This window comes from Halichondria panicea, chromosome 1, assembly GCF_963675165.1.
Source record: "Halichondria panicea chromosome 1, odHalPani1.1, whole genome shotgun sequence".
Taxonomy (NCBI): Eukaryota; Metazoa; Porifera; class Demospongiae; order Suberitida; family Halichondriidae; genus Halichondria; species Halichondria panicea.
Window position 1 is genome coordinate 7,841,054 of NC_087377.1, and position 13,953 is coordinate 7,855,006.

A 13,953-nucleotide genomic window follows, 5' to 3' on the forward strand; every position below is an offset into this window, starting at 1 on the left:
ACAGGGGCAAAAGCTTTCAAATCGTCAGCTATTTGAAGAAGAGGATATACACCAGTGTGAGCTATTCTGCATGGTTCAACAGTCCTGCAAGGCGGTCAAAATTGCGAAAGGGAAAATGGCTTGATTCCACAGTACTCCTCTGAATGAAAAATTATCATTAAGTGGTGAGTTTGGCTTGTTATAATTATTGCAAATGTGTATGCCCAAATTGCCATTTAATTAACCCCTCAAGTGATCAAGCTTTTCTCCTGTAGATAAGTGAATTAAGCTTTGCACATAAAACGCATTTTACAGGAGAAAGACCTCGTCACGAGCTCTCAGCTGTGAGAGTATGCCGACAACCTCCACCAACTGCCCCCACAAAAAACGAAGAGAAAGCTTATTCGAAACACAAGCTAGTGTGCTATGTGTGGTGAGTGCCAATCCCATGTAGTCTAACTACCCTGTGTATCGATCATGAGCATAAACTTTCTTGTAGAGTATTGTTTTGGTTATGTGTAGTTATAGGCTTGGTGTCCAGTTAACATGTGTGTACTTATACAAGGAGTTCTCCTACTTATACCAATGGTGTATAAAAGAGTGCAACAGCTGCGTAATACATGTATCTAAAATAGAATAGAATTGTGTCATAGTCTAATAGAGATAAGAGTGCATGAAGACTAGTATTTTGGGGCAATGATGCTATCCTAATAATGAGTTGCATGCCCTCTTCTCTTTTATACACCCTTACTTATTAATTATGGCATTATACTAGAAGTACGTTATATTGACAGTCTCTGCAGTTTCTAAGGTGTACGTTGTATTGTATGTACTTATCTGCTTGTTATGGTTAGGGTTGTTATGGTTAAAATGACAACACACCCAGCTTAGTTAATGGGGGGGAATTATTCCTTGGGAAATGGTGCTATCCTAAAGGGAATTCTGCCACCCCTGATGTGTTGTGTATAGCCCAGCTTATCTGCTTGTTATGGTTATATAGGGTTGTTATGTTTTGAGGACTATCCACTGAATAGAAGCATTTACCGCAGATACCCACCCACCCATGTGAGTAGTGACTGCGGTACAATTCAATACAAACAGATGTACAAATTGTCAATAATAATTGTTATTTATTTAATACGTGATTGCACACATTGCGAGCATTTTCACCTTTCCCAAGCTTCAGTGACATGGTCACCAGTGCTCTATATGTGGCCAATTTAGGATCGCTTTCCTTCCAAAGTTGGTGCTTCTCAGTATAATAATTTAATAGATCGGCTTGCATGCTTACTTGCGTCCAGTCCCAGTTGGTTAATTGACAGAGTTTTGTAGCTACCAAAGCAACCGGTTAGGACTTGATTATCACTGGGACATATTCCATGTGAACTCAACACAAAAAAATGAGCATTCAACGAAACTTGGTATATACATACCTTACTGTAGTAACTAGCCCTATTTATAAGCTAGTCGGCCGCATGCTAGACTGTCACAAGTAGGCACAATAAACTCTGATTGATTGCAACCGGGGGCGAGGATATCACCCCATGCAGTGGGCACGCAGGGCCCCAACATAGAATAAGTATACGCATGCGTAATTGATAATCACATAAAGAACATAAGAGTAAATGATGACAAATGATGACTACATAAATAACATAAGAGTAAATACTGTCCATTACTACATTCCTCCCGTTTTAGTCAATTATTTCAGGGTTCAGGTTCGTACCTATCAGGAGGGTTACGGTCTCGTGTCGACTGCCGACGGGGTGCCAGTACTGGCCGCTGTTGTGGTACCTGAGGCGGTGCAGGATCACCATCTTCTCTGTTTCCGTGGGTCAATGGCCGTAGGTACCCCCAACCATTCTGAGTTCTCCGTATCGATATCTCGACTGAAGTCTGGCTCACTCCTATGCAAAACATCATCAATATGTCTACGGAACAGACGTCCATCTGTCAGACGAATTTCCAGTTGGGACCCACTTACAGAAATAACTGTACCTGGTAACCAACTCTTGCGTTTAGGGAGATCTCGACTAGACACTAGGTCTCCGATGCTAAAAGTTCGTCTGTTGGTCTCTTTGTTTCTACCAGCCACTTGATCAGTTTGTTTCTTTAACACCTTGGCTGGAAGATTTGGAAGTAACAGATCCAGCCTTGATCGGATTCGATGTCCCATCAGCAACTCCGAAGGAGATACACCCGTCACCGTGTGAGGTGTTATCCGATGTCTCAACAAGAACTGGGACACTCGAGTTTGAAGTGATCCTCTCGTCTCTTTCTTTAGGAAACTCTTGACAGATTGTACTGCACGCTCTGCTAAGCCATTGGTGGCTGGGTGGTATGGTGCAGATCTGACATGACGAATACCATTCTGTTTGTAGAATACTTCGATCTCCTTGCTCACAAATGGTGTGCCATTATCAGTCACTAACATCTTTGGCAATCCATGGGTGGCAAACATCGTTCGAAAATGTTCCATCGTTACCAAGGATGTGGCATTCTTTACCACCTTTACCACCTTTACCTCTATCCACTTAGAGTGTGAGTCCACCACTATCAACAGCATGTGTCCTTCAATCGGACCGGCGTAATCAGCATGAATCCTAACCCAGGGTCGTTGCGGCCAATCCCAAGGTTGTATAGGTGTGGGGGTGGTTGGTGCCTTGTTCTCTGGCAACTCTCGCATAGTTTCACTCGTTCTTCTAAGTCATTGTCTATACCTGGCCACCACACAAATGATCTTGCTAAGTTTTTCATACGTGATACTCCTGGATGACCTTCATGTAACTGTTCCGTGATCTGTGATCGACCTTGAGGCGGTATTATCACACAACTTCCTCTCAACAAACATCCATCTTGGATACTCAGTTCCAGGTTGTGTTGTTGGTATGGCTTCCAGGCAGGGTCTTGTGTATCTTCCCAACCGGTTTGTACCTTGTATCGTACTTTAGACATGAGCAGGTCTTTGTCTGTCCATTTCTTCAGCTGTTTAGGTTGTACTGGGATCGAGACACACAACATCTCCATCGCCATACTGTCTCTTGTGGAACGGGGACATTTCCTGGAGAATTGGGTAGCGGCAATCGGCTAAGCACATTGGCGTTGCAATGCTGTGGTCCAGGCTTGTATGTGATAGTGTAGTCGTAGGCTCCCAAGGTCAAAGCTCACCACTGCAACCGAGCAGAGGCCAAGGTTGGTACTCCTTTCGTTTCTTTAAACAAATCTTCCAAAGGCTTGTGATCTGATTGAATGAGGAAGTGTCTCCGGACTAGGTATTGATGAAAACGCTTTACTCCAAAGATTATGGCTAATCCCTCTTTATCCAGTTGAGAATACCTCTTTTCTGCAGGTGCCAAAGTCCTGGAGGCGTATGCGATGGGCTTCTCCGCACAATCTTCGAACTTGTGTGACAGGACAACTCCAAGGCCATATGGTGAGGCGTCACAAGCTAAAATCAATTCCTTCTCTGGATCGAAATGAGCGAGCGCTTTATCATGTGAGTGTCACTTTAGCACTGTCAAAAGCTTCCTGATGCTCTGGATCCCAGATCCATGGTGTGTTCTTCTGCAACAACTTGTGCAGGGGGGCCAGATTGTGAGAATGGTTAGGCAAAAATTTGTTGTAGTAGTTCAACATTCCTAGGAATGATTTCAGCTGACTCACATTCCTTGGTACTGGGGCATCTCTAAGTGCTCGAATCTTCCCGTCCATGGGTTGTAAACCATCCTTGGAGATACGATGACCCAAATATTCCACTGATGGTAGCATGAAATGGCATTTCTCCTTCTTCAGACGGGCACCTGCATGTTCCAATCGGCTTAGCACCTTGTAAATAAATGTACTACAATAGTGTAAAATTCATTTGCACTAACTTACAGGAGCTAAACAAGTATCTTCTTTGCTAGAGCGGCCTAGCTGGGCGGAGCCCGGCACCCGTTCCCAACGGGTGGCCGGGTGACACGCTTATATAGGATTTGTACTGCTGCACTGAGGAGTGCAGCCCAATCAGATTGCAGTATTGCAAGTGGTTGGTTAACACCCACTTAGCTAGGTGGGTGTGCAGCTGGGCGGAGCTGCCTTGAGCAAAATGGAGAAAGTTACACAAGTTGTCACAGCTACAGAAGCTGCTAACCAGCTTGGAAGTAGTCACTTCTTTTCTGAGAGACAGAGATGTCTTTGCTGTATTGCCTACTGGATTTGGAAAGAGCCTTTGCTATGCTTGTTTGCCTGCAGCATTTGACAAAATATTGGAGAAGGAGAAAGGTCATTCTATTGTAGTAGTAGTAGTTACTCCAGTCCTCTGCTGGCCATCATTCATGATCAGGTATGTAAGGCTAGATAGAACATACATATAATTATACGTACATGTGCATATGAGCTGTTTACACATAACTAGATCATTCTAAGCTGGATGCTTTTATTCTATTATTATATAGGTAGCCATCTATTGTTCTAAAGGCATCTCTAGCACATATGTCTCGGGCGAGATGTCTGATGCAGCTACAATGGATGCGATCTTCCACGGAAAGTATCAGCTAGTATTCTTTACACCTGAAATGATCATCAGCAAGAAGCATTGGAGAAGACTTCTGGGGGGAGATGTGTATGCTAATAGACTCAAGGCTTTGATAATCGATGAAGCTCATTGTGTGAAGAAATGGTATGTATTTGACTCATCGTTTATTATTAACATGTGTACCAATAATATTATTGCAGGGGTGAGACTTTCAGGCAAATGCTGTTGAGAATTAGAGAAGTGCGCAGCCTCATTCCAACATCAGTTCATGTGATGGCGCTAACAGCAACAGCTACCCGAAGTGACATTTCATTCATTTCTCGTATTGTTGGCCTAAGAAACCCATTTGTCATTACGAGAGTCCCAGTAATCCCAAATTTGATTTATGCTGTTGGATTGTTCAAAAGTATACCAGAGACATTCCAAAACTTGGCCCAGAAATTGGTAATCGAGAGAAACAAGTTTCCCACAACAATCATATATGGACGTTCTTTTGGTGTGTGGTGACATGTACCTCTTCTTTAAGGATTACCTTGGAGCTGCATTCACAAATCCTGATGATGCACCTGATCTTCCTGAATTTCGCCTCGTGGACATGTTTACAAGTGTCACTGATCCAGCCCATAAATCTGAAATCATTCGTTTATTTAAGGGTGATGGCAATCTTCGCATTGTTGTAGCTACTATGGAATTTGGTATGGGTGTTGATTGTCCCAACATTCGGTAAATCATTCATGTTGGCCTGTCAGACGATATCAGTAGCTATGTACAAGAGACTGGTAGAGCAGGTCGAGATGGTAAACCATCACGTGTAACCCTTTTGAAGGCAAGAATTTACCATCAAGTTGATAATGAGATTAAAGAATATGCTTCAAACTTCAACACTACAGATTGTAGAAGGGATAGTCTTTTCCGAAATATTGACAATTACAAACATGTTGATCTCGGTTTCAATTGCTTGTGCTTGTTCTAAGTCATGTTTATGTGGACAGTGTGACCTAAGACTTAGTTACTTCTTTCAGCTAATTACAAATTTTATTTTCATTATTACCTGTGCTTCAAGAAAGCTGCTATATCTACCGAAACATTTCCTGCACATTTTGGGCAATCTGTTTTTATCACTGCCATTTACAATACTGTTAATGTCGACATCAGCACACATCTGTTCTTCCTCATTCTCCAGTAGCATTGTCCACAGGTCCAACACTTCCTTTCCAGCTGGACCATCAAGAGCTCTCCTGTTACCAGGCCTTGATAGCTCATCCCCACATCCAAAACATTGTAGCACTTGGGCCATTCTTGCTCAGTACTTTATTTATTTAGTAGCAAAGTCATGTTGTTCAGTGCCAGCCAGTGTGGTGCAGTGCGGTGCATATTGCGTTTAACACCCACTTAAAATGATTATATTCATGATGCTCCAAGCAGTATTACATAACACACAAGTACAAATCCTATATAAGCATGTCCCCCGACCTCCCGTCAGGGACGGTCGGGCTCCGCCCAACTAAGAGCGGCCCTTGTCAAAAACGGTGATTTTGCTCCGTTTTGCTACTTTTGCTGACGTATGCAATGATATTCATTGATTTGTGACATCACAAATCATCTTGTTGTTATTTGCTACATCCAAAGGTCATGTGATGTCTACCTGCAAATACACAGTTGGTGCTAGTCATTCCGTGTCACAGGGGCGTGGCAATTGAGCTTACTACGTAGCCAAATCGCCCCAAAAGTCATAAAAAGCACTGTTTTTGACAAGATGGGCCGCTCTAGCAAAGAAGAGGCTAGCCTAACTCCTGTAAGTTAGTACAGATGAAAAGTACACTATTGTAGTACATGCTGCTCAAAAATCAGACCTTAACTAATATAAAATCAAAAGTTGTATTCCTAACATATTTGCCACCAAAAAACAACAAAATGCAGTATTTCTCAGAACTTACTAGTAGCCCAGACTTCCGTTGAAGCTCAAAAGATGAGCAATAATTATACTCAGGTACATGCACAACAAATTTCAGATCTTAACTCAAACAAATAAGCTACTTCTATTCCTAACATATTTTCGGAAGTACACATCTTCAGACAGCCATTTTATACTGATGATGTCATGTGATGTAACAGGTGGTGGTCCAATGGAAGCGCCAATAGTTAAACTTTCAGTACCTGCACTCAAATAGATCATATCACTTTTACTTTAGAAGATATGCCACAAAATGTAAAAAATGTGTACCAAAAAAAAAATCTACTCTCTTTGGTTGTTGCACTGTAGCTAGCTGCCACGAACAGACAACTAGCTAGCCTAGGCTAACCTGAACACTCCTTTGGCAGTTGATACATCAAAACAACAGGTACAACAAATTACAATAGCTACAAAAACTGATAAATAGCTAGCTGGTGTCATTAATTAAGCCTTCTAAAGTTAACTTCAAAAGGGGGGGTCAAGGGACCCCATGGACCCTCCTCTGGATCCGCCACTGTCTAGAGTGCTAGCTCAGAAACAATGACTTTAGCTAGATCTATATAGTTGTACAAGTTTGTTGGATCTATTCTAGACATCAAGCGTTCAAGATGACACTGTTTCCCTCTGAACACCAGAACTGGCACATGGTACTTCCAGCCCTTTTCCTCTTGACAGTTGTGGCAGAGTGTCTTCTTTCTCATCATTCCTGGAGGCTGTACATCGATCATCCAGCCCATGGACAAATGTATAAACAAGACCTACATGAGACAATAATGGGAGGAGTGGATCAAGCAGGACATCCCTGACATCTGAGGAAGACCAAGTAAACCAGGACCCCTCAGACTCAGATGTAGATAGCATGGGGGATCCCCTTCTCTGATGAAGACTCTGAAGATCAAGATGAGGAAGACTGAGCTCATAAATTATTACGCTATTGCTTTTTATCTTGCATACATGTATACTTTGAAGTCTGTTATCTGTATGTGTTGTTGATTTACTGACAGTGTTAATTGAGTTTGGTGGGCGTTAATTGAGTTAGGTGGGCGCTTGCACGGTTCAGTAGCCACATAATCAAATATCCGCCCACCCCTTGTTTAGCCTAAATGTAGCTATCAAAACATATGGGCGGTTCGACGGTTAAGTACGGTATACCGTATAGCGCGAAATTTTCGAGGCACTTATATTTCGTGGATTGGCCTCTAAAAATCATTTCGTTGCACAATGTTCGCGGAATGACTGCTTACCGGAAGCCACGCCTTTAAATCTTTGCATGATAGCAGGTAATTCTAATTAAAGAACACTTTTTGTGGACTTAATTTTCGTGTAGAATTCTAACCAACGAAATCCGCAAAAATTTCGCCCCTCGAAAATTTCGCGCTATACGGTATACAGTGGCAGAGGAGGGAGGACACGATTAACCTTAGCTCTAATTAGCTAATTATCGCGACCTTTTATTTGAACGATTCATCTTTTCTTTCTTTATAACCTCTACATATTGGGACACACAGAACTGTACTGCAGTATGAGTGACAGGCAATTCTTGCAGGCACAGAGCAAACCATACAAATAAAGGGGTGCTAGAAGCTGAGACTGTTAGTGTCATTGATGTTCTTCATGTTGGAGACACTCTGAACTAAACAATTCCATGTTGCAGCTTTATCACAGAGACAGGAGTGCCTGGGGTGCTTCTCACAGGGATCTTAGAGACAGGGGTGCTCCTCATAGGGATCCTGTCTCCGGGATCAAGAGTGCTTCTCACAGGGATCTTAGAGATAGGAGTACTTGAGGTGCTTCTTATATGGGGTCCTATTACCTTCAGGTCCTGACAACTTGGCCATAGGGGTACCTTGCTTACTTTGCTCTAGCTCTTGTGTCCAATATGTAGAGGTTATAAAGAAAGAAAAGATGAATCGTTCAAAGAATGTAATTAAAAGGTCGCGATAATTAGCTAATTAGAGCTAAGGTTAATCGTGTCCTCCCTCCTCTGATACAGTGGTGTGCAGAACAGTTGTCATACTCAGATAGGCAGTAGGCGGCTCTTAAGTGTGTTGTGGTTTTGTGGTCTTTTCACACTATAGACCTTTTACTCATGATCAATCATGACAGCAACTTTAAAAGAGTTTTTTCCCATGAACTGTATGTTGAGTTGTACAACCTTTAATGAATATGGTGTATACCTTCCCACAAGAAAAGTACTGAAAAGTAGTTTCCCATGATGATTCATGAGTCTAGTACATGTACAAGTAAACAGATGTACCAGACCTTTTTACTCATGAATCATCATGAGAATGACCTTTTTTAAAGTTGCTGTCAAGAGCTAAACTGCCCATCACTTTTAATAATCCTCTGAATATGGTGCAGCAGGAGCAGCACTGAAGAGAGTATAGTACAAATTCAAATTTACTAAACACGCAGCATTGATTAAATTTTAAACTAATTTTCAGTACTTTTCTTGTGGGAAGATATACAACATAATTATTCAGAAGATTAATTAAAGGTTGTACAGCTTAACATATACATGTAGTTCATGGGAAACAACTCTTTTAAAGTTGCTGTCATGATTGATCATGAGTAAAAGGTCTATAGTGTGAAAAGACCACAAAACCACAAAACCACAACACACTTAAAAGCCACCGCCTACTGCCTATCTGAGTATGACAACTGTTCCGCAAACCACTGTAGATGTGTCATGCATACATGCACATAACCATGTGTAAAAATAATTATTGTTTTGCTTAATATTTAGATGTCACCTCAGAGGAAAGTACTTATTGCAGTGCAAGTCATCCAAGCCATTGCTTTCTGCCACTCAAGGAATCCACCGCTTGTCCACAGAGACATAAAACCAGCTAACATACTTGTAAGTATAATATACACTATACTGAGCTGCAACTTGTATATGAACATCATTAATATTGCAGGTGGAGGAAGGATCAATGCGAGTATACTTGGGTGATTTCGGCTTAACCCGTATCTGAACGGGTATGGTTAGTACCAGAACATCAACAAATGGTGGTACACCGGGTTTCCAATCACCCGAAGTCCTCCAGTCAGGTAAAAGCTGCGATATATATGCTGTTGCCATGGGTGTGTTTTCATCGAGCTTTTTGGTGGTACCCCAGTATGGGGGAAACTCCCACTTTTGACAATTTTGACAAATTAATGTGGCAGTTAAAGGTAAAGCACCTGAAACTAACCATATGCAGTTAAAACTATATGTGATGACTGTATACAATACAATCCAGCTCTGAGACCTAAGGCCAGTGCTATTCTGAGAAGGCTCTTAACTCTTGCGTAAATAAACTGTTATACACTGATCAACTATATATACACATACATGTTATAGTTAAACAATGGCCTCGAGTGGTATATTTGATTTACACGCGAGAGTAATCTGATAAACCACAAGGCGCAGCCGAGTTGGTTCATCTGATTACTCGAGCGTGTAAAGCAAATATACCAGAGGCCATAGTTTAACTGGCTTGTACTATGTTTAGAACTGTACTACTATGTTTAGCTACTTCCTGTCATGCTTCTTCAATGAATATGCTTATAACTACTGTTTGACATCACTGTTGCTATAGCTATGCAATGAATTTGCTATTTTTTTTAAAAGCGATGGCTGATTCAAGCAAGCAATTGTGAAGGCTGTGTTTCTGCATCTTTATAGAAGGCACTTCAAGAAAGTACACTGGTGCTACTTGTCTACAAAGAGTGCAAATGTACCCCAAAATATCATTCCACAAGCCTACTGTACTGGCCCAGTGCAGTGCAGTCTCTTTAGTCTGAGAAACACTTGGCAGTCTGGACCCTTCTTACTGCTCCTGGTCCCATGCAGCAATGTAATAAGCAGGTTGTGACAACCAATGTTAAAAGTTGAAAAAAAGCAACACAAACAAACCAGTATCGTTCGATTCACGATCACGGAGTTCTTTGAAATTTGCCTCCTTTTTGGAACTATTCATCGCTCGAACTTGGCTCTTTTTATGTTGACTAAAATCATTAGTAGTCTGTTTTGTATTGAATTCTCTCTAACTCTAATATTGCTAATAATTATTGATTGAATTGAGTAGTGTGTCATTGTTTTAATTGAAACAGTGTGTTAATTTTGTTGCAAAGGTGGGATATACTGTATTCAGTTCTAGCTGTACATGTAGTTTGACCACAGCCATGGTATATGGCAGTTACAGCAGTTTTAAGCACCTTTGCAACACACACACACACACAAATGGGGTAAACCACAATGTAAACCCACAATGTAAACATGGACTACATGCAGGCTAGCCTTGAGTGGTTTCTTACCAAATAAAAATTGGCCAGTGTACTAACACAACAACTATAGATCTAGCTATATACAGGGTTGCGGTAATAAGGCCTACTCCACAGATGTGATATATGGAGAATGGTGTACCAGAGCTGAGGTGTGTACTTGGTCTATCTCATACCACACAGAAAAAATAACTAGCAATTTGAAATGTGAACATAATTATTGACAGCAGTGATAGCAGTGGTGTAGGAAGAGAGTTATCACTTAGAGAGCATGGAAAAAGTTTAGAAGGGGAGCTGATACGCATGTGCACACATATTAAAGTGCGCCTGCAAGGGGGTCTTAGGGTAGTCCCCTAAAAAAATTGCATGCTCTGGTATTGATTGGTGTATTTGGTACAATTAAAAGCTTGATCTTTGATTCAATTGAGCTTGGGTAAAAAGCAAGCATGCAGTGTTAGGGGCCTGGTTCCTACTTTTAGTACACCACTGGACTGAATGGACAGTACTGCAGATGTCTCCCATTTGAGTAACCACAATTTACTACAATAGTACATTGTGGTTTTATGCTTGTGTTCATGTGTTGCAAAGGTGCTTAAAACTGCTGTATACACTAGGGTATAACTGCCATATACCATGGCTGTGGTCAGACAGGTTGTATAAGTAGTATAAACTACAACTGAAGCCTTTGATCTTTGGTGCAACCATAGTACAAGTGCATATATACCATTTATCGTTTTGGTAACAATTAATGCATTGATTTTTTGGCGTTTGTTATATTTTAACCATCATATCCCTCCCTCATTATTAAATTACGGAAATCATTAAATTTGTTTTTTTGTCTTCATTGTTATGCCTCGAGGCGTAGCCGCACGAGAGATATATACGGTAAAGCTGACTGTGTGTGTGTGTGTGTGTGACTGTTCCAGCTGTAACTGCTCAACGGTTGCAATGCGACGAAAGCTAACAGCTTCTATAGGCTTCTAGCCACGTTCCCTTGGATTTTGATTCGTGGATTAGCAAACTAAAGCTTCTTTCTCGAGTTATGGCTAGTTTGACTCACATTGAAGGCTGTTGCAGTCTCTTCAGAATCTTTCATAGCATCATCTGTCCGCACAAACTTTCTATTAGTAAAACCAGTAGGTTTTACATAGGATTGGCAGTGGGTTGCACTATTTCAACGTTTCACCGCTCTTTGTCTGACTGACTAAGTAAGTAAGTAAGTAAGTAAGTGAGTAAGTAAGTAAGTAAGTTTCTTGCCCAGCATTTACTCCAAGTACAGCCATCTCCAGGACATTCTGCACAGGGTTTCCAAACGACTACAACCTGGATTACAAAGCGCTTCTTCAGATTTGCGATTGCTTCCACGAGGCAGATGACCTCTCAGTCTCTATTTCTCTTACCTTGACAATTCCGCCATCTTTAATGACTCAGCAATTGCGTTGTGGCCAATAATAATAGATAGGCGTGGCTAATAAACCGTGCGCCTAAAATCAGTGCAGCAGTGCTTTTCCAGAGCCTGAGGTGTTCCTTTTCTTCACACTGTTCAGCTCTAGCTCCCTTTCTCTGACAAGCATGCTATATGCACTGGCTAGATATCATGCTCTTAAAATGGCTGTCATTTAATACTGATTCGCAAATTCAACATAATTATCAAGCAATAAATTATTACTCATTTATACTATAATTATTAGTCCAGAGATATTCGAGAAGATATCTGATTAGTCCTGTCTTCTCTTCTTGTACTGCCTCTTGACGTTCCACTTATGCATGTCATGATACGTAAACTGTACTGAAAAAGAAAGGGAATCCGACTAGAAAAACATTTGCAATGTGAAAAATTGCTAGGATTGGCCAGGGGAACCACAAAAAAGCGTGGGAACAAGAAATCAGACGAGAGCATAACTCCAATCCGTTACAACGTCATGAACATGTACAATACATAGTATATTAAATAATAGACTGTGTTCCAGATCCACCTATCAGCTTCCATCCACCACATCATTCCATGCAGTCACCAGTACGGTCCGTGCATGTTACTACGCATGGATGGACTGTGTGTACCTGTGCTCAACACTGCATGTATTAGGAACATCAATTCATCACAAATCATCATGATTATGTGCCCCACATTCTAAAATGGATGTATAATAAATATATATTCCACCAGTAAAAATTGCGTGGCATATTGGCTGGGAAAACATGGGAAAACTACCAGTATACATGTGATTGACGTTGTAACGGATTGGAGTTATGCTCTCGTCTGATTTCTTGTTCCCACGCTTTTTTGTGGTTCCCCTGGCCAATCCTAGCAATTTTTCACATTGCAAATGTTTTTCTAGTCGGATTCAACATATGAGTTAGCCTTGCACTAAAGCGCTAGCTTTTTGTTAGCTACAATACTCAGAAAATATCTGTTAAAACAGCTAGCTAGCTAGCTAGAGTAAGTCGCCAAACTCCATCAGACATCAAAGTATGTCAGGTAAAAGGGCGTGTAACGCACAAACAAAACAAGACTGAGTCAAACTAATTACACACACTAACAGATGGCCATGCATGGGCCTATTATCCAGCGAAAACTTAGATAGGTCAAGTCGCTTCCAATCCGAGCAGTGATAACTTGAAAAAAACCACCGAATAAACCACCCAAGCTATAAGCGCTAATATATAGCGCTTATAACTTTAGGCGCTATATACTAGCGCTTATAGCCAGAATATTGCTGACTCAGCACTTTACAACCTCACAAAGAAACAAGTGTAGCTCCGCTTTGCAGGGTCGCCTGATTCTGGGAATTGCTCCACTCTGTACTGCACTCTATCTAGATTGTACTCAGCTTGTGTCAGTTAGCTCTAGCTGTGTAGTTTTTCAAAAACGGCGATCGGTACATTCTGACAAAATCGAAAAATTCGGTGGTTTTTTCAAGTTATCACTGCTCGGACTGGAAGCGACTTGGCCTATCTAAGTTTTCGCTGGATAATAGTCCCATGGCCATCTGTTAGTGGTGTGTAATTAGTTTGAATCAGTCTTGTTTTGTTTTGTGCGTTTACATGCCCTTTTACCTGACGCACTTTGATGTCTGACCATGAGATACAAAAGAAAGGGGATTGGAAACGAAATTTTTACGAAATTTTTTGCGTGAAGCATTCCGCGTTATAGGGCGTGGCTAAAACTACAAAGAATTATATTTATAGTCAGCATGCTCATTACCTGTCTTGACTGCTCTACAATGTGCTGGTA

The 13,953-nt window shown here is 41.2% G+C and overlaps 1 protein-coding gene and 1 long non-coding RNA gene across 2 annotated transcripts; one reads left to right on the forward strand and one right to left on the reverse strand.

The window, feature by feature from the left end:
• Positions 1–1,480: 1,480 nt before the first annotated feature.
• Positions 1,481–6,004, reverse strand: LOC135339825 (uncharacterized protein K02A2.6-like). Its single transcript, XM_064536110.1, has one exon. It carries the CDS (start codon positions 2,663–2,665, stop codon positions 1,790–1,792), a length of 876 nt encoding a protein of 291 aa, XP_064392180.1. The 5' UTR covers positions 2,666–6,004; the 3' UTR covers positions 1,481–1,789.
• Positions 6,005–9,143: 3,139 nt separating this feature from the next.
• Positions 9,144–10,544, forward strand: LOC135352425 (uncharacterized). Its single transcript, XR_010399784.1, has 2 exons — positions 9,144–9,309; positions 9,371–10,544. It is a non-coding gene; the product is annotated as an uncharacterized LOC135352425 (long non-coding RNA).
• Positions 10,545–13,953: the final 3,409 nt, after the last annotated feature.